We start from the raw sequence: 21,559 nt of genomic DNA on the forward strand, positions 1-21,559 counted from the left end.
AGGGAGTCCACTGTGAGATTGAGCCACCTGCCTCTTCCCTAGCTACGAGCAAGGCTAGTGCGTGTCGAGGAGTGGAGCAGGCTGGCACACCGCGTTGGGTTTTAAACGCCTCAACAAGAAGGTGCGCCTAGCGGGCAGAGGAAGAAACGAGCCTGGGACTTGCGTGCAGGTCTTTAAAAGTGAAGTGCAACTGTGAAGTGCCACAGCTTAAGCAGCGAGGCAGAGGACACCTCTAACTCTTGGAGGGGGCGGGAGGGGGGCGGTGTAAGCAGGTCTAACAGTCCGTCTTTCCTGCTGGCTCTTTGCCGTCATACATACACATGCAGAACACGCCCTCGTGCCCTGGCACTGCAGAACGGGCGCTACCGCTCGCCTCCGGGGGCATCTGAGGGGGCAAACCTCCGATCTGGGCTCTCCCTCGACGGCCTCCGCTCCCCCTCTGGCCAGCCCGCTTTCCCCTCCACGCTAGGGGAGCCCAGGCTGCTCCCTGGAGATCTAGGCCCGGGGCTGCCGGCGCTGTGGGTCTGGGTTCGGTTTTACTTTACCCTCCTTACTTCCAAATAGGTCTGCTTTTCGCTTTGGGACCTCTGTTGGGGGAAGAAGGTCCTGGGCGCGCCGCGGGCTGCGGCCGCCGCTGCGGCGGCGGCGGCCTGGCCGTGCGGCTGCGCGGCGCGCTCGGCCTTGAGCGGCGCGCGGCCGCCGCTGCTGCTGCGCGTGCTGTAGAGGCGCGGGGCCACGCCCTCGGCGGGCGGCGCGCGCGGGAACTCCTTGAGCGAGCGGCTCAGCGGCTTGGCCTTGCCGTGCGCCTGCGCCGCCGCCTCCAGCTTGTAGGCGCCGCTGCTGCCCGCAGGCGACGTGGCGCTCTTGGGCAGCGGCTGCAGCGGGTGCTCGGGCCGCTCGGCCTCCATGGCGAAGCTGACGGGCCGGAGGAAGCAGATGTCCAGGCTGGACTCGGAAGAGGCGGGCGAGCAGTTCTCGAAGAGGGCCGGGGCCTGGAACGGCTCCTCGTCGTAGGGCGCGGGCAGCGCGAAGATCTCGCCGCCGTACTCAAACTCCTCGTAGCCCGCGGGCACGAAGCCGCGGGCGTCGGGCAGGAGCTCGGCCGGGGCGCGCAGGGAGCGCTCCACGTTGCCCAGCGGCTCGGCGGGCGAGGGCTCGAAGTCCATCTCGGGGATGGCCTGCAGGGGCCCGGCCAGCGCCTTCACGTCCTGCTCGGCTGCACAGAACTGCGCTGGCGCCAGGAGGCTCTCGGGCCTCTCGTGCTTTCTGCCCTCCATCTCCCACTCGCTGGGCTTCCCGGGCTGCATGCTCTCCATCAAGCTTTGCGGTTGTTGGCTTTTCTTCACTGGGGGCATCAAATGTCTGTAAAAAAGGAAACAGTACAAAAAGAGGTGTGCTTACGGTTGGTTAGTTCAGGCCGCTTCCCAAGCAGCGCGAAGCCGGGAGCAACACGGGAGCCAGATAGCGCCTAGGCGCAAAACTGCCAGGTCCTCTCCTCTCTGCCCTCCCAGGCGTCTACGTGTGTCACCGACCAAGCTCCGTAGGCGTCTCCAGCCAGGGAGTCCCCACGAGCCCTGGTCCCCACGTGGGAGGGTGAAAATGCTGTCTATAAAGCGGATGCCTGAAGTATCCGTCTGAGCAAGAAGGCTCTGCGCAGAGATGGCTGGTGAGCCAGGATGGTCATCACTCCACATATGGAAGCTCTTACCCGCCCACCACGTGTCCAGAGCCCCAAGGTGCCTCCTTTCTCTCCTCTCCCTTTTTTGCCCTAGCAATATGATACAAAATAATGGAAAGAACTTTTATTCGGCTCCTGGACCTACACGCTTAAGAACAATTATATTCCTCGATGAAATCAGTGTGGTACAAACTTGAAAACTGTTGAATCTGGATGATGGTATGTGGGGTTCCCTGTACACTTTTGTGTATATTTGAAGTTTTCATAAGAAAAAAAACTAAAAAATTCCTTGTGGCTATAGAGCATGCTTTTAAAAGTTGTCTCAAACTTTCACCCACAAAAACATGACCGAAATGAAAAGGCTGTCACTCTGAATATGCCCAATTTCATGGAAGGATGTTTTGTTTAATCATGAATAACGAATAATTTACATAGGATATTAGGGTAGTATACACATCAGATTGGATGTGATTTGCCAGTTCTGGAAGGTAACAGCTAGGCAGATGTGAGTGGAGGACTACACACTGACCCAGCCTGATTGTTCTACTCGTTTATTAATTCTACCACAAAAATGCATTAAAAATACAAATGTAAATGCTGAGTATCTTTCTCTGGTGATACTCTGGTGAGTATCTTTATCAGGTGAAAATGAGGTCTCCCACTTTCAAAGGTGAAAAGAAATGATAAATGAAATGCTGACCTAACCTGAATTGTCTTTTAACTTGGAAATTGTTGAGTTTTTTACTGGCTATTTTCCCAACACAGAGTGCAATGGCAGCCATCTTTTCGGGCTAGATATAATCTCTAGGGATTTCATTTTGGGGCTCTGTTTGTTTCACTTCAAAGATCATTCTCATAAAAGCTGAAGTGGGGGCACCTGGGTGGCTAGGTCAGTTACGCATCCGACTCTTGATTTCAGCTCAGGTCATGATCTCATGGTTCGTGAGTTTAAGCCCCGAGTTGGGCTCTGCACTCATAGCACAGAGCCTGCTTGGGTTTCTCTCTGGCCCTCTCTCTATGCCCCTGCCCCACATGCTCCTGTGTGTTCTCTCTCTCTCTCTCTCTCTCTCTCTCTCTCTCTCTCTCTCTCAGTGAGCCCAACACAGGGCTTAAACTCACGAACCTTGAGATCATGACCTGAGTCGAAGTCCAATGCTCAACCGACTGAGCCACCCCAGTGCCCCTGGAATTTTGAGTTTTGGTTCCCCTTATCTTTCCAGAAATCCTGGTTTCAAAAGTAGCCAAGTTGACTTTATCCTTATCCTTTAGAGGTAAAGAGTTCCAGATACATAAATGGCCTATTCCTTAATGTAAAAATCATCAAGAAGTTTGTTCAATAAGAATCCAGCTTAGTGGGGGCACCTGGGTGGCTCAGTCGGTTAAGAGTCCGACTCTTGGTTTCAGCTCAGGTCATGATCTCACGGTGTGTGAGTTCGAGCCCCGCGTTGGGCTCCATGCTGACAGCACAGAGCCTGCTTGGGATTCTCTCTCTCTCTCTCTCTCTCTCTCTCTCTCTCTCTCTCTCTCTCTCTCCCTCTCTCCCTCTCTCCCTCTCTCCCTCTCTCCCTCCCTCTCCCTCTCTCTGCCCCTCCCCCACTCACTTTCTCTGTCTCTCTCTCAAAAATAAATAAAACTTAAAAAAGAATCCAGCTTAGTGTGCTAGAGGATTGTATGCAGAGACTTTAAAAAGCTGTCAAATACATCCACAGCAGAGAAAAACTTTAAGAGAAGCTGTCACAAGTGGAGAAAAGAGCTTATGAAGTCCTTTTATGAAGAAGCTTCAAGGGGAATCAGGAGGACTAAACTACACTCTCTGTGCATCACCTCAGGCCTATTTCTCTTTTCAGAGCCTGGAGTTCCACTCCCCCCTGACTGGGATTCTCTCCCTCTACTGTACCTTTTGGAGAACGTAAGTAGGTTCCCACCCTTCTGAGGAGCTATAAGATGCCTTCCTGTCTTCTTGCGGCACTCTCTTCCACCCAATCACTGTCCAAACCCAAAGAGACTTATGTTGTAGATGGAGGGTGGTTATGTGTGGTAAATTGTTAGGAGTAGCCGTCAGCCTCTAGGCCTGCCCCTTGACATTAGCCTTCCTCTGGGATCCAAGTTTTGCGTCAGCTGCTTGCCTGCCCACATAGGCCTGATGGGGCAAGAGAGAGGAGAGTCCTGTAGATCATACTCCTCGTTCAGGCTGTCCTGCTACCCCACACAGACCACTTGGCACCCAGGGCCTTGCCATTAGCATTTCCACAGCAACAGGTGCTTACGTGACAGCAGGGCCAGAGCTGGGAGCAGAAGGGTAGGGTTGTAGCATCTCTTCTGAGTGGATCCCGCTGTCACGGACAGCCTCAGGGCCTGCAGTGGGGGAAGCATCTTGTCCAGTGTTTGCACACTGGGAAGCCAGGCCTTTGTACAGCTTCGCCATGGATGACCTGTGAGAATAGAAGTAATCATTTTCAGGGTGTACATTGGGAAATTGGCTCTGAACACACAGATTAGGACAAGAAAGATAAGGAGACATTTCTTAGATGAAGCTCATCTGTGAAGTTCTCTCTCTCTCTCTCTCTCTCTGGCCCTCTACAAACAAGGTTGTTTACATAACAGTGTAAGCTAGATGCTGGGCAAGAATAAGGATGCTGATTAATTGCCTGAATTAAGTTTGGGGGAAAGGGGTGGTATAGGAAGATATCCCCCAGACCAGCATCTTTTTCCGGTCTCAAACACCCACAGAAATTATTCTGTTTTCCTCATTGATTGGAATGAGGTTGAAGGAAATCCAGGTCATTAGAAAGTTCTGCTACAGATTGCTTCTGTTCCCTCTGAAGCCCAGATTCTCCCCAGTCAGCCCTTTTTGTTTCTTTTTAGCATTAATTTGTTCAACCACCACCCCTCCCTTATTTGTTTTGTTTTTATCCATAGCACTTATCACTATCTAACTTACTTATTAACTTGCTGTCCAGCCCTAGAAAGTGAGTTCCATGTGGCAAAGATTTTTGCTTGTTTTGTTCGTTGCAGTATACTCAGTGCATAGAGCAATGCCTGATGCATAGTAAGTGCTCAATAAATATTTGTTGAATTAATGAAAGAACCTGCATTCTGGCCTTTAAACTGCATTTTTTTAGTCTGGCAAGCTTAGGGAAACAATTTCAATGGTTAGTAACATGAGATAAGGGGTCTGCATAAGTATTAGAGTAAAACTGTTTATTTTTCTGAGGTAATTTCCCCCAGGTAATAGGTACCTCCCTCCCTATAGCCAGCCTGGCCATCTCATTCCCCACCTCTTCTCTGTTCTCTTCTACCTCCTGTCACTGCATTTCAGCCACTTTCAATACAGTGCGGTTACTTGTGACAGGTACCCACATTGTCTGTACTCTTGTTCTTAGAAACCTTTGATAAACCCTCTAAGCAGCACCATCAGAACCTTACTTCTTGAGCTTTTTCCGTTTCTGAATAAGCAAATCCTCGTTGCATTGAAACAGCAGGGTGTAATGCGAGATAAATACTCGAAGGCGCTGAACACACACCAGAAGTAGGTAATAGTCAGGGTGTTCCTGCTCTGTGAACTTCAGGACGTTCTGGATGGAGGAAAAAAGGAAGCAGCATTGCATAATTAGAATGAAACATTTTGTCTCTTGTACCCTTTGCCTCCATCTGTTGTGAGCGTTTGGTAGCCATTTAATCAAAACAACAATACATATGGCCAATCTAATTGGCTGAAAGGTTAATCTTAATCTAATTAATCTGAAAGGTTAAACTTGACGTTCTCTTTGTCCATCCCACCAAGGGAGACTAATAGTCATCACTGTTCCTGTTTTGGCTGGATGTAAACATAGGCTAATTCCATCTGAAAAATTTGAAGGATCTATTCATTAGATTTTTGAGGTAATGGAGCCATTCTAACAATTACTGTCTATAAGCAATGCCTTATAACCCAAATAAGTCAGACTAATGGTGAGAATGTCAGACATCAAGGGGAGGATGTTTATGATCAAACCTGGTCTGGTGGTCCCTACTATATTGCCTACTGTGTGGTAGTGAAACATGCATGTTAGTTGGATCTGGAAAGCTAATGTGTATTGAGTCTTCCTATTGCCAAGTACTAATCCCTTTACATATTTGTTTTCTCATTTAATGTTTACCACAGATAGATAGGTGCAATCATTATCTCTGTTTAACAAATAAGGAAATCAAGGCACACCGAAGTTAGGTAATCTTCATTAGGCCACACATCTAACAAGTAGCAGAGCCAGAATTTGAACTCGTCAGACAGTAGAATCGGGGCTCTCATTTATCATACTGCTTGCAAGACCTGGGTTTGAGTCCTAGATTTTTTCACCTATAACATGTGTTAACTTGAGGAAGTTACTTAACTTCTTTGGCTCTGTATTTCCTTATCTAAGCAATGGTAATAATACCTCTTTCATGGGATTATTGAAAACATTAAATAAGATAATTTAATTTATTGTGAGAAGATCTTAAAATCTAAAGCCACATATAATTGAAAGTCTTCTTAATAGTGATACTGGGCTACTTCTACCTGAGATAAATCCCAAGCATTTCTAAGATGCTTTCAACTGAATTACTTAGGAAAATCAGTCAGCAATTAAACCAGAATAGGTGGATGTTAGAAATAAGAGGGACTGGTAGGGATGCTGGTGAGCCTTTCTCTCAACTCTACTTCCTCCAAGGTGCTGCAAGCCCTGTGGAAAAATGATGTGCAGAAGTCACCTCATCAACTTCTTCATGCTTTGTCTGTGACATAAGATATAAGCAATATATGGCAGGCTCTTGGACTCAAGGCAAAAGAAAGTAGTCAAAGAGCACTTAAGTGGACAGGTTACATAGATACTTCTTAGATGCCAGGGATGGGGTAAGAGTTTAGGGGTACATTTAGATGGCTGTAGAACAAGATGGAAGGGACTCAATAGGTACTTAGAGTCTACCAGGAGCTTCTATAGAAAGATCCTGGATCAGCAGAGGTAGTGATTGCTGGTAAATGAAGATAGAACTTCAAAGGCAGACATCATGAACCAAAAATTTTTAGACATTGAGATTGTGGTTCGTACTACAAGGTAGGAATGGGATAATCATAGCAATCTAAATCATTTAATTACTCTTTAGAAGTACCAATGATTCTTCCTTGACCCTTTACAGTGTTTCTCATTTAGAAGCCAAAAATAGTAGTTTAGCTTGAAAATCATCTTGGTGACTTCCTAGCCACGCCTACCTGCAGATGTATCAGATATTCAGGGATGCGCTGGACTATGTGAAAAAACAGTGTGTAGATGTCAGATTTAATCTCTTCGTCACCCTGAATGAAAGAAAGGTAGAGTCACTCTTTGGTGTCCCTCTGGCTCTGGCTGCAGAACCCCAAAGTCAGTCCTACCAGAGTAGGCAGAGTTTTTTATTCCCAGAGCATTTTCTTTCTCTAAAGTGTCATGGTCCTTCATTGGATAGGCCACTTGTTCAGAGACATGCTCAAGGAGACAATTCTTCTGTAGCAGGGAGCATATCATATCATTCTTTCGAATCCACCCAACTTTCCAAACAACCCCCTCCCTCCCCACTACTCTTGTTAGCACAGTGCTGGACACAAGTGGGCACTCAATAAATTATAACCGAGTTGAATAAATTCATTCAGGTTCTCTTGTAAGTACTCATTACAGTGGCTTAGTAATAGGCCCTAAGGGTGGACTGGAGCCTCATGAGGGTGAAGACAGAGTATAACTAGAAACTGGTCAGCCGGGCTGGCACAGCAAACATGTTGGACTCTCCCCATGTCCCTTTCTTTCCCTCCCTTTCCCTTCCCTTTCCTCCCCTCCCCTCCCCTTACTTTCCTTTCCTCAAATATTTGATGGGTGCTAACATGTGGTAGGCGTTATACTTATAGGGTTGAGAGTAGTTGGGAGGGGGGGTGGAAGTAGAATGTTAATAAGAAAGAGACCCTCACCTCTCGTGAAACTTGATTAACTCTTAACTTTAGGCTTCTGATAGAGTTTCTTCCTATTGACCTAAAATAACTAGAATTGTTAGATATTTATATGTGCTTCTTGAGCACCTACTATAGCATTGCAGTAGCAATACTTAAAGCTACATGTTTAGAACCACTTTATGATCTTATAAACTGACACAGGATGATTTCAGTTTAATATTCAGATTCAAATTGTACCTGGAAAAAAAAAAAACCCTCATAGAGCATGCAAGCTGTGGCCTGAGGATCTCTGCTTAGAACACCTGTTTACTTTGTGTAAACTTCCAGTGCAATAGAACAGAGAGTCAGCGAGGCAGGGTGTGGACCAAAGCACTGGCACTCATCCTCGAGTGGGCTCCTTTAACTCCAGGTAGGGTGTCAGGGACTCTGTTGGAGCCATTCCTCAGCCTGGAAGACAAGCTGAGTGCATGTGTTGTGTTCCCCTAGGTGGATGAGCAACTTCCTACAGATATACCTGTAACCAAAGGGCAGTACACACACAGAGTCACCTTACCTCCTTCAGAACAACAACATGAACCAAAGAGATGCATTCAGGTAGGTCCCTCAGGTAGGCAACATAATAATCCAAGAAATTATTCTTAAAAACAAACACAAAAATGCATGGTAAGACTCTGGAAACAGGAATGATAGCAGCTAATAGTTTTACAGTCGTGTGTTTCACAAAGGAGTACTTTGCAGAGATTATTTTGATCATTTAATGTGTTCATTAATATGTTTTGGGGGGTTTTTTAATTCATTTTTTTTAACTTTTTGGTTTCAAGGTAAATATCCCTATGAACTTGAGAACCAACATTCAATAATCCTGCTTTCATGAGAGAAAGTGAAAAACCAATGCAGCGGAGAGGGGTCATGTAAGTTGAAAATTTTTGTGTGTGTGTTTATTTATTTATTTTGAGAGAGATAAAGGGCAGAGAGAGAGGGAGAACCCAAGCAGACTCCACACTGTCAGCACAGAGCCCCAATGCAGAACTCGATCCCATAAAACTGCAAGACTGAGACCTGAGCTGAAATCAAGAGTCGGACACTTAACCAACTGAGCCACCTAGGCACCTCGAAAAAGTATTTTTAAATTGTTAAATGATTAAAATGCATTATTTTGTTTTTAAGTGACTTTTAATTTCAGTCATCTGCATCCAGTGAGGAACGTTGTCCAACCCACCTTCCGGTGTCTAGACCAGTGATTCTCAGTTTTTGCCACTAATTGTATATTCCCACCATTTGTTTATTCTTCTATGCAGTATGCCTTCAAGAAAACAATTTGCAGCTTCCAAAGTTATATTCCCACAGATATAACAACTCTCAGCCCAAGAAAGCATACTGAATACAAACAAGTAAAAGTGGTATTAGAGGGATTGCATTATATCCATACAAGTAAATAGTTTGTAAACTATACAAGTAAATAATTTGTGAACTTTGTCTTATTACCTGCAGTTGAGAATCACCAATATACAGAATTTGATTGCAGGCTAACTATGGCTTGCAGACCAATTTTAATTAGCCCACACACTATTTTTTTTTAATGTTAATTTATTTTTGAGAGAGACAGAGAATGTGAGTGGGTCAGGGACAGAGAGACAAGGAGACACAGAATCCGAAGCAGGCTCCAGACTCTGAGCTGTCAGCACAGAGCCCGATGCGGGGCTCGAACTCACGGAGTGTGAGATCATGACCCGAGCCGAAGTCGGATGCTCAACCGACTGAGCCACCTAGGCGCCCCTCACAATATTTTTTAAATAAGAAATTTCATACAAAATTCTGGATTTCCAGCGTCTCTTAAAATATCAGATCTGGAAACTCTAGTCCCTTCTTCCTGGATAATAATTGGATAATATTCCTTGTAGAAAAGCATATGTGTTCCACTTAAGCTCACCTCCCAACAGTCCATACTGTATTACACTCCACTTATTTCCACTGATTTATATCACTACCTGGTCCCGTAGGCATTTGAGTTTGCAACCTCTGGCCTGGGTCATACTTTCTTTGTAGAACATTACAGAGATTTCAAAACTTAGCACTCTTCTCCAAAAAGTGAAAATAAAAAACATTCAAGACAAACCACTGCCTATCACATTTTTAAATACCGCTAAGGAATGAAATTAGGTGAGAAATACAAGCACATATACAAACCCCCCTATACTAATTTTGGATGGATAGATATGTATAGATAGATAGATAGATAGATAGATAGATAGATAGATAGATTGATAGATTGATAGATAGACAAATACACACACACACTTACGTGCATACTCAATGGGCCGTTCTACATAGTACAGTGGAAAGCGATGGGCTAGAGGTTAGGAGACTTGGGTAACAGATCCATGACTGCCTAGCTAGCCGGGTGATTTCAGCAAAGTCTTTCAATGTCTCTGAACTTTATTTCGTTATCTGTAGAGTGAGGAGGTTAGACTAGATCTCAGCGGGTTTCCTATCTCTGAAAAATCACTGGTTTGAGGTTCTCCATTCAGAGAAGCAGACAAGAGAGACACAGGTGCATGTAATTCAAGTTTATGCAGGATTTTTTTTTTTTACAACTTACCTCATCATTTGTTAATTTAAGGAATAAATCTCCAAGAACTCCTTGGCGTGGCCACTTCAGGACCCTTTCCTGCAGAGCATGGAGCAAATCGAGGTGCTGCTGGACAAGGTACCGTAAAGAACCAGGGAAGAGGCTTGAAACAGAATAGAGATAGGATCACACAAACCAGGTGTAGAGAAGAAAAGAGCCTATAAGAACATATGCAGGAAGTCCCATTTTCCCAGTCATTCAAAATATTCTGAGCTCCGCATATCCTGAGCTCTGCATTCAGGATTTTTTTTTTTTTTAAAGTTTGCCATTGTAGACCTGACAGAAAATATCCTCAGGATGTAAAAAGACCCATTAGCAATGGTTCCTACACAAATCTATATTGTACTAATAAGGAGCATATCACTTGAATGGCTTTTTTTTTTAAGCTTATTTTTTTTAGTAATCTGTACACCCAATAAGGGGCTCAAACTCACAACCCTGAGATCAAGAGTCACACGCCCTCCCAACAAAGCCATCCCGGCACCCCTTGAATGGCCTTTTTAAAGCCAAACTGTTACTCTCTCATTTATGCGACAGTGGAAATTCTCAGGGAAATCTCTTCCAAAATTTTAAAGTTATTTCCACTTGATGTGCAAAATAGACTATTCTAATTAGTGTTGTAGACAACAGCACTGAGGTGGCACTTGGTCATTCTTAGCTACTGGGTAAGAGACTGATTTAGGGAAGAAGGAAAACTTGTTTAAAGCTGGCAACTAAACGCTCAGGAGACAGGCATATGAAAGTGTTCATTTCCCTTCCCGTCATTATCCAAGAGGAAAACTGAGCAAGGACAGAGACTTGCCTGGGAAGGCTGTAGACCAGGCCTGGCCTGTTACTCCCAGGAGTTTCACAGAGCCCCTTCCTACTCTCACAGCCCTCTCCCCCATCCCTTAGTGTGCCTCTTTTTTTGTCTGTTTGTTTTTGTTTTTTGGTTGTTTTGTTTTGTTGTTTTTTCAGAGGAAATGAAGGGAGGAGAAGTGTCAGAGAAGGACACAGTGGAGAGGAGAGAGAGAAAGAATCATGGGAGGAAGAAGGGGGTGGATGGAGAAGAGTGGGACAATCAGAGGCCTATGGGAACAAGGATGCAAGCTGCAAGGAAATGGAGTCTTGCTGGGCTACAGCAGGGATCTGAGCCCTAACTTGGTGACTTATGGGAACTGAAAGTAGGCTCCCTTGTGTTTTGAAGACCACACGTTTAACAAAGATGAAAGTGCTGGCCTGCTTGTCACCGAGAGCTGAACTTACGTGGATATTTCTCCAGGGTCCAACGAGAGTAAGTTAGTGGACAGTTGGTGTGCTTTGTCCACCCTGAACAAGCAGACCTTTGTTGAGAACAGTAGAAAGACCATCAGTTTGATAAGAGGTCTTTCAACCCATCTCCAAGGAAAGCAAAGACTCCCCTGGAGATATAGCTCAGAGAAGACACACAGACTGGAGAGGGTACCCAGCCCCCTGTGAAAAGATACAAGGCCTCCTTCATTCCTGCCTTTTCCGCCTCCACCTCCTGTGCCACTGGTCTCCGCATACGCAAAGCCTGCTGGTCTGCGCTTCCTGAGCTCTTATGGCTGGCATGGTGGGCTTAGGAGATCTAAGTGATCCCTGTCTGGACAGAGGGAATTTGGAGGAGTGGCTAGGAGACAGTCTGACTGGGAGGAAACCATAACATTGCTGGAGGAAAGCACAACTGATTGAACTGAACAAGTGAAACACTATGCCAGCAAAAGGTCTAGATGTGAAAGATTTCTCCCCACCCAACACTACCATGGCTTCCGGTGATATTCCTGATGTGACACTGAAAGCTGTTAGGGCCCCACACCATGGTAAGATATGACTTGGAGATAGGTTGTCCTTTTAGGTTTTGTAATATCTCTTAGATTACCCCTTTCCTTTTTTTCTCTCTTTACTGCTCTCCTGGCCTTGCCTGGCCTCACCTGAGCTCACCTTCTTTCTCTTTCTTTTGAGACAGCTGCCTTCTGCTACATGGTGATCAGTGTACTTGCAGCGTTGGAGAGCTGGTAACTTGGTTGGAGTCCAAGTACCTCCTGGACTGTCCACTGGGGTAACAGAGATTTCAGGGTGAGGGATGAGGGTCAGAAAAGGCTAATGCCCCCATCAAGTATTATGGAAACACATAAGTTACAGGAAGAGCAATGACTTGTGGTGGGTTCTTCACCAAATATTGGGGAAAAAATGTTCTATTTAATAAGGATATTATTTGAAATTGGAGACGAGTGTGGAGAACGTGAGCCAGGAGATGGAGAACAGAGAGAGAAAGAAGGCAAGCAGTATAGACACACACACACATAACCTATTTCACTGTTTTGCCTAGAGCCAGACCTGATTCTCAGAAGCAACTTTTTCATGAAGATGAAAGTATTAAATGCTCAACTTCTTATCTGTTCCTTACCAGGAGTGAAATTACGGCAACGTGAATTTGTTTATTGTTTTTTAAAACCTTCAAAGTTATTTCAACTCCCACACCACAGTACTTAAAAACAAGGGAAATAAACTAAAAGCAATGAAAGAAAACCCAGTTATAGTTTCAAATTAATAACTTAGCTCTTGCCAGTTCAATTTTAGGCCAAAATAACTCCTGAGTTTCAGCAGCAGGATGTGACCCAATCTGACCCGCGTGGATAAAGAAACATTCGCCACCTGGTGGTGATCTGTAGCACACTGAGTTCTTGGTGGATGTGGCACTGGAGTTTAGCTTATAAGACTAACTGGCAGTCAAGTCAAGCTGACTTTGCCCCTCCCTACAAGTATTCAGACAGACAGGACTATTTGATCCTGAGCTTATAATTCTATCTATAGAGTGAATCAGACCAGAAAAATCCAAGAACTCCAACTTCTGTGATCCTCCAACAAATGAACAACAGCCCACATGTTCCACTCAGACCTCCGCTGGTAGCTTGTGCCACTGCAGTTTTCAGCCCAGACGCAGGGCTGGCTTGAAACAGGTTGAGGAGGCTCTTGAAGGCTTTTTTCCCCCCTAGGGAAATCCTAAATTTGTATCTTAAAGGTTTGAGAAGATGTGGCAACCTCAGTTTTGAGTGTCAGGTTATAGTTACGGTGGGTTTTATTTTCACCCCCAAGTTACTTTTCAGCAGGAGCAGAAAGTGCTGAAGCCTTGCAATGTGTGATGGGAAAGATAGGAAATGTTATTAACTTATTTTCATCTTTACATGGGGGAAAATGTCAGTAGAGAAAAGGAATAATCCCATTCTGCTATGTTTTCATTCAGCTGGTCTATTTAAAGCACACACAGAGGCTTCAGAAAAGCTTAGAAAAAAGAAGAAATGTAGTAACTGAAGGAGGATAATGGAAATCTAACCCTAGGGTGGAAAAATGGCAACACTGCAAAGCTCAGAACTAGAATCTTTATATTAGTAAGACTGAGAGTATCAACTTAAAGCTTTTCTCATCTTGATCTATGAAAAGAAAAAAGAGGGTCAGCTTAGTAAATAACTAACATGCATAGCATCGTCATGGATATCAGGAATAACTTATCTTACTTTCATGGAATTTTGTATAATAGTTTTAATTTTTTTTTTAATCTCAGGATTTGGGGGAGATTAGTCCTTCCTCAGCAGTGGGTCATAGGAGAACATCTTAGACAAGCAGGAAGTGATGGCAAGTAGAAGAGAGCTTCCGTGAGCCAAGCACATTTCTAGCATCCCTACCTGACAAATCAGTTGAGATCTGAAGTAAGAACCTGTGGGCTGTTAGGAGGGAAGCGTAAGTTGTGAGATGGGAAGAAACAGAAAGTCTGCTTCTGGCTGAGAAATTTGATACGGCGCTTGTCAGTCAGGTGACGTCTTTGAAACTACAAGGTCCTTAGAGAAGTGGCATGATGTGGAAAGATCACAAGGACAGGGGCACACAAGCCTGGGTTTGAATTCGGGCACTAATTGGCCATGTGGCTTTAAACCCCTCTGGACCTGAGTCTCTTCATCTGTAAGACAGGGTTCACAGGGTTCTTGTGAAGGTTTCATGAAGTTATAACTGAAATGCCTAATTACTGTGATCCAAAATGAACAATTCTCTCTCCTTACCCCATCCCCAAATTTTCAGGGACAAGGAAGAGAAGCTGCTGGCTTAGTATCTCAGATGTGGAAGCAAAACCACACCCAGAGTTAGACTTGCCTTTACATTTGATTCATATGTAAGATTGGAGTCTAGCAGGGGAATTAAGGGGCCAGATGGGGAAGGAACGACCAGCAGGACTCTAGGTGGCCACTGAGAGAAGGTGAAGCCTGGTCCAGGGTCTCCAGTGGTCAGAGTTTTCACCATGTCACATCACCCTTTCTGTCCCTTGTTTTCTATGCTTTGTTTACCTCAGTTTTGCAGTAAAATAATTCTTGAAAATAGTCAAGTCATTTTCGAGTTTGTCAGGGAGTATCCCCTCATCTCGGCCATTTAGCTAGGGGAAGCTTTGTGCTCTGGTGACTAGGTACCATGTTGGTAGCCGCAAAGCCAAGTGAAACAAGGGGATGGAAAAGAGCAGGAAAATTTGACAATTAGGGGCTTCCCTAGATAGATTCACAATATGAACCATCAGTGTCTATTACCTGATAGCGTATTTAAACCGGTAATGCCACGTTTATCTATAATAGGCCATAATCTAGACTTTCCAAGATTTTGGATTGACCTTTTCCTCAACTAATCTGGATTATTCCAACTTCATCACATTAGTCCTTTCCACCAAACCAGAGTTTCCTCCTTCCTGCTTTTCTCAATGGAGAAGAGGCAGAGAAAATAGAAAGATTATGGACAGATACCTGTCAAAAGAGTGTTGTAATCTTGGGACCAGCATGCTCCAGACCCTGTGGAAGCACTGCCCCACAACACACACACCATACACACACACACCACATACACACACCACTTGTGCACCATTCGGTACTATGGGACCACCTGAACAAATGAGAAAGATCCAAGTGCCAGGGTTAACCAGCCCCATGCCATTTATCTGATGGCCACTTAGTCCTTCAGACCTCCCTGCGTCCATTCCCTTACACCCCCCGTGAGACCTGTGGTCCCACGAGAACATGCAGATGTCAACAGAGAGCAACATCTCCCTCACTGTAGCATTTATTTTCCCTTTAGGTTCTTTACAGACATGCCAGGGATACTGAAGGCCCCAGAGACTATACTCAGTTTCTTATCTAAATTTGTGACTTGCCAGGGGTTACCTGCTATCACTGCCTACGCTCTTTTCAAAGACTATTCCTGGAACTCCTCACAGGTCCCAGAATTCCCCAAATGGAAACAATAAACAACTTACCTTAAATCTTAAGCAATCTGAAAAAGGAAAGGCAATGAATACATGGGTACCTTCTCTCTTTGGAATTCCTCTTTCCATCTGACCCTTGGAACGTTGCCTTGATCTTCAGGATCAGAGAGATGTTGATGACGTATTTTCTTTCCGATTCAAGCAGTTCTAGAGCCACGGTCTGTCTTTTAGCTTTAAAAATAAATCAAAGAGGGAATTTTTGTCAACCACTCCTTCCCAAAACTCTGTTAAATTATAGAAAGCAATAAAAAGACACTAAACCCAATAAAAAGAGACATCGGCAAATTTTTGGAAGATGGAAAACAGAATGGAAGCATGGTAATTAATTCAGCAGAGTGAGGGCACAAAACCTTGGTGTTCTCATCCGCAGATGGAAAATCTGCTAAGAAGCAGAAAGGCTCAAGAAGTGGAGGCACCAGGTGCCACAGAAAGTGCAATTTAGGAGCAATGCTGAAAACAGGAGACATGGTCTACATAAAGTGCAATTGAACTTCCAGGCCCCTCCCCCCCATGCCACATGGCTTCCTCATTTATGCCCCATGCGAAAATGGGAAAAACTAAACTAGAGGGGCCCTTATCTCTGGGGTCTGGACTAAAAACATCAGAGAGGAGAAGGAAGAGTTGAGATGCCAAAAGGAAAACAAGGGAACTCAGAAGGCTTGTGTCCTTCTGGAGGAACAGGGAGACCTTCCTGCCCCCCCAGCCCCTTCCTCTGGAGGTCTTCCCACAATGCCAGTTCCCACTCCTGCCACTCTTCAGGCAGGAGACTGGAGGATCTACCACTGAAGAAATGGAACTCTCCAAGGAATAAAGACCTACAGACACTGACATAAGGAAGTCACCTATCGAAAAGTTAATTTGCCACTCGATTAGCCTACAGTGAAGCCCATTTCCTGATAAGCTTGGCCAGTATAGAATTTTGCAGTTTCTTTTTATTTAGGGCTGTATGTATATGAAGAAAAAGGTATTTACCCATTAGGAATAAATAGAGACAATGCAGGAGATGGAATGTATAGCATGGTGACTATGGTTAATAATATCATATTGCATAGTTGAAAGGTGCTAAAAGAGTAGACATGAAGTTCCGGCAAGAAAAAAAAATTGTAGTTATGTGTAGTGACAATGTTAACCAGACTTACTGTAGTGATCATTTCACTGTATATACAAATATCAAATCATTATGCTGCACATCTAAAATTAATATAATGTTGCATGTCAATTATATATACCTTAATAAAAGAGACAATGGAGAAACAAAACTTTTTAAAAATCCTACAGTTAATACCTCAAAGAGGTACGAGAAAAACATTCTAATCATTTAATAGTTACATGATGCTAGAGGCGCCTGGGTGGCTCAGTCAGTTAGGTGGCTGACTTTGGCTCAGGTCATGATCTCAAGGTCTGTGAGTTCAAGTTGCACATCGGGCTCTGTGCTGACATCTCAGAGCCTGGAGCCTGCTTCAGATTCTGTGTCTTCCTCTCTCTCTAGCCCTTCCCTGCTTGCGCTCTGTCTCTCTCTCTCTCTCAAAAATAAATAAACATTGGGGAAAAAAAAATTTTAATAGTTACATGATGCTGGGTTTTTTTTGTTTGTTTTTTGTTTTTGTTTTGTTTTAAGAAAAGAGAACACTCCAGAAGAAGGAGGAGGAGAAAAAGAAACTTTTTGGCATTTTTTCAAAGATGAAAGAGTGGAAAGTAAAGTCAAGGAGGTTTCCTGCCTTCTTCCCTACTCCCCCACCCCCAAAACAAGAAAGACATGTTGAAGAAAAATAGACTAGAAAAAGATGGTAGTGGAGAAAATCAATCCATGAGACCCAACATCAAATTAGTAGGAGTTTCAGAGAAAATAAAGAAAATGGATGAGAGCATATTATCAAATGAATAATAGAAAAAAAAAAAAATACCAGGACACTCATTTCTAGAGGAAAGAGCCCATTGTGCTCAGCGTAATTAATGAAAAAGACTCTCGCACCGCTGTGACACTTCAGCACACCAGAGGTAAAGAGAAGATCCTAAAAGTTACCAGAGAGAAAAATCCAGTAACATACAAAGGACTGGGGATCAGAATGGTACTGGGCTTTCCAACAGTAACACGAGAAATTAGAGGACAATGGAACAATGGCTTCAAAATGATGAGGGAAAAAGATTTTATATTCACCTAAATTATCAACAAAGTATGCGGAAGCTACTGGACAATAGGTTCCATCAAACGAGAAGTAAACCGAGAAACCAAGAAGGACACACAAGATAAAAACAAACAGGAATCTAGCATAGAACTATGAAGGGAATTCCTAGGAAGAGTGGGAAGTCCCGGGAAGGCAGCAGTGCAACAGGCCAGCACGGAGCAGGAGGACAGAGGTCTCTTGGACACATGCTTCTGGGGAAAAGAAGAAAAATGTAAATGAAAGATTTTCCATTACACTGCTAAAAAAATTAAAGAAGACCTATGTAAAGGGAGACATATACCACGTTCTTTGATAGGAAGACTCAATACTATCAAGATGTAAATTCTCTGCTAATTGGAATAAAAAGAACATAGAGTCTAGAATTAGACCCACCCAAATGTGATCACTTGATGTTCTCTATGCAATTCAATATGGAAAGGAAGATATTTTCAATAAAAGGTGCTGAAGCAACTGAATAATCACATGAGGAAAAAAAAAGAACCTGGACTCCCTCACACCATACATCAAAATTTATTCAAGATTAATAGATTGGGGCGCCTGGCTGGCTCAGTTGGTAGAGCATGCAACTCTTGATCTCAAGGTCACGAGTTTGAGCCCCATGTTGGGTGTAGAGTTTACTTAACAACAACAACAAAAGATAAGTAATAGATCTAAATGTGAAAGCTAAAACTATAAAGATTTTAGAAGAAAACACACTAGAATATCTTCACAACTTTGGGATAGGTGAAGATCTCTTGGAAGGACACATAAGTCATGATCTATTTAAAAAGTTTAAAATTGGGGTGCTGGGGTGGCTCAGACAGGTAAGCATCAACTTCAGCTCAGGTCATGATCTCATGGCCCGGGGGTTGGAGCCCCAGGTTGGGCTCTATGCTGACAGCATATGGAGCCTGCTTTGGATTCTGTGTCTCCCTCTCTCTGCCCCTTCCCCACTTGTTCCCTCTCTGTCTCTGTCTCTGTCTCTGTCTCTGTCTCTCTCTTTCAAAAATAAATAAACATTAAAAAAAATTTAAGTTTAAAATTGATAAACCTTATCAAAGTTAAGAGCATCCGTTCATCAAAAGAATATTAAGAAAGTGAAAAAGCAAGCCACATACTAGAATTAAATATTCTCTGTACATACATCTAACAAAGAACTCATATCCAAAATATATTAAGAAATCCTAGTAACTGATAATAAGAAGAGGCACTTCATAAAAGAAGGTGTAGAAATAACCAATTAGCATGCGAAAAGATTTTCAACATCATAAGTCATCAGGAAAGTGCAAATTAAAACTACAATATGATACCAGTTACACCCCCATGAGAATGGCTAAAATTTCAAAGACTGACCATACTAAATATTGGGAAGGATGTCAAGCAACCAGAACTCTCAGACATTAGTGGTAGGAGTATAAAATGTCCCAACCTCTTTGGAAAACTGTTTGATGTTTTCTTTCAAAGTTAAGCATAATCCTACCCCAGAATCTAGAGATTTCACTTCTAGGTATACATCCAAGAGAAATGAGGGCATACATCCAAAAAAGACTTAGATGAGAATATTCATACCAGTTTTGCTTATAATGGTCCTACACCGGTAACAGTCCAAATGTCCATCAACAGGAAAATAGATAGGCAAATTGTGGTAAATATATTCCATGTGATTGAACTACTGAATGAAAGACACATAGTGTATTGAGAGAAAGGAGTCTGACTCAAAAGAGTATACATTGTATTATTCCCTCCATATGAAGTTCCAGAACAGACAAAACTAATTTATGGTGACTGAAGTCAGAAGAGTGGTTCTTCAGGTGCATGAGAGAGCTCTCTGAGGTAACAGAAATATTATATATCTTGATCCAGAGAGTGATCACAAGGGGATATACATACATACATACATAAAAAGTCAATAAGCTTAAACTTAGGTTTTGTGAATTTTGCTTTATGTAAATTTACCCTCAGTAAAGTACTGATAAAAAAAAATAGCATAAACTGGTTTCAAAACACAGAAGCAAGTACCAGAAGGAACTGTGAAAACAATTTAAAGGGGTTGCTGCTTTCTTCATAATAAACCTTTCGGTACTCTTTATTTTTTCATGTGTTTGATAATAAAAATTAATTTTTGAAAATTACTTTCCACAAAATAGCCAGAGGGAAGTGCCATTATGTGCCATATAATAGGTGTTCAGTAGCAACTAGTGATAGAAAGGAGAGGAAGGAAGGAAACGAGGGAGGGAGGGAAGACAGACCTTGATGCAGTATCTGGTATTTTGGTGGCAGACTTCCGATCCAAGATGCACATATGGAAGATTTTGCGTCACTGACAAAAGAGTTCACAAAATTCTGCCCTCTTCTCCACCACCTTTATGCCTTTTTTCTCCCAAAGCACTGCATTTCTAGATGTCATCGATCCCCAGAATCAAGGTGGTGGTCCCAAGCCTGCCATGTGACCTCAGGTGAATCCCTTCCCCTCTACAGGCTTTAGTGTTCATCTGAAAAGAAAACTGGAGACCAGGTGGTCTCATATCTCCACTGAATCTAAATTGCAAGAATTGTAGCCTGTAGGCTTCCTGTTCTTCAAACTTTCGGCCTGCATTCCCCTCTAGGGCTTACCAGCTAAAGAGGTTTCGCATAAAACATTTTCCAGAGAACTGTGCCTGGGCTGGCCAGCGTCCTTGAGTTTATCTGGGTGGTCTTTCGTGACATATTCCTCTCCCCATTCTTTACCATCCTTGGGCTGCCTCCACACACCAGATGAGAGATGGCCCTTGGGCTGGATATCAGCCGAAAGGCAAGGCTTAAGGTTTTCTTCCGCTTCAGGAGTTGTTGGGTTCATTCCTGAAAAATAGCACCCGCCATCAATATCTGAGTTAAAAAAAAAAAAAATTGTTGTTAACGGTTAAATAGTATGCCCCTGTTTGGGTATACCTACCCCCTCCACTTGAGGATTAAATACATCAACTAAGGATTAAAGTTTCCACAGTTACAAAGGATCACCTCTGTCTGTTTCTGGCCTATACATCCTTATTCTTTGTATGTAGTTTCTACTAACTAAGGCACTTTAAAAAATAAATTTATAGGGGTGCCTGGGTGGCTCAGTCGGTTAAGTGCTGACTTTGGCTCAGCTCATGATGTCACAGTTCGTGGGTTTGAGCCCTGCAACAGGCTCTGTGCTGAGAGTTCAGAGCCTGAAGCCTGCTTCGGATTTTGTGTTTCCCTTGCTCTCTGCCCCTCCCCCACTCAAGCTCTGCTCTCTCTCAGATAGAATAAATAAACATTAAAAAAAATTAAAACATTTATATAATAATATATTAATTTGTAATAGTATACGTTGACTCCCTGTATCTCCTTCCTTTTAGGTGAGCACACCAGAGAAAAAAATACAGAAGAAAGATGCCAAACACAATGTTTTTTTGTGGAATTTGTCTTTCTTGGTCCTGATAATGGTAAGGTGCAAAATGGAGGGAGGGAAGATGAAATAATTTATAAAATACTGGTGAATTGTCTATTAAGTAAATAACTTTTAAATTAAATAAACTATAAAATGTGTCCACAGAAAACTTAGGTCATGCTACGTACATCTGTAGGTTTCCCCTGAATGTTATTTCATTGATAATTGAAATGAGCCAGAAAAAAACAAGGATTCTGGCTTTGTCTTAAACATCCCGACCCATTCTCGCTCCTTGGGTTTAACTGAGTCACTGACCTACTCCACCATTCATCTTAGATTCTTAGTAACCATAGTGCTTTCTCTTTGCCTGAGTTCTTTCATGCCTGCTTTGGGACTGAAGGAGTAGAAACAGGAAAGGTAAAAGCAGGGAAAGGGTATACTTGCTAGAAGAGAAGAGAACTAAAATCA

The 21,559-nt window shown here is 43.4% G+C and overlaps 1 protein-coding gene and 1 long non-coding RNA gene across 3 annotated transcripts in view; one reads left to right on the forward strand and one right to left on the reverse strand.

Annotated features, from left to right (window-relative positions):
• ARHGEF33 (Rho guanine nucleotide exchange factor 33) overlaps nt 1–21,559 on the reverse strand; it is a 91,782-nt gene that overhangs the window by 56,433 nt on the left and 13,790 nt on the right. For both annotated transcript variants that reach the window (XM_042982119.1, XM_042982118.1), the window contains exons 7-14: nt 20,314–20,538; nt 15,577–15,706; nt 10,210–10,342; nt 8,164–8,247; nt 6,906–6,989; nt 5,105–5,253; nt 3,946–4,110; nt 546–1,362 (exon numbers count right to left, since the gene is read on the reverse strand). In XM_042982119.1, coding sequence (XP_042838053.1) covers nt 546–1,362; nt 3,946–4,110; nt 5,105–5,253; nt 6,906–6,989; nt 8,164–8,247; nt 10,210–10,342; nt 15,577–15,706; nt 20,314–20,538 — 1,787 coding nt within the window. The remainder of the gene's footprint in view (nt 1–545; nt 1,363–3,945; nt 4,111–5,104; nt 5,254–6,905; nt 6,990–8,163; nt 8,248–10,209; nt 10,343–15,576; nt 15,707–20,313; nt 20,539–21,559) is intronic.
• On the forward strand, nt 1,121–21,133 carry LOC122237398. The gene is made up of 6 exons (XR_006215918.1): nt 1,121–1,897; nt 3,526–3,587; nt 8,097–8,204; nt 8,432–8,521; nt 10,231–10,317; nt 21,060–21,133. It is a non-coding gene; the product is annotated as an uncharacterized LOC122237398 (long non-coding RNA).

Source organism: Panthera tigris, chromosome A3, assembly GCF_018350195.1.
Source record: "Panthera tigris isolate Pti1 chromosome A3, P.tigris_Pti1_mat1.1, whole genome shotgun sequence".
NCBI classification, from domain to species: domain Eukaryota; kingdom Metazoa; phylum Chordata; class Mammalia; order Carnivora; family Felidae; genus Panthera; species Panthera tigris.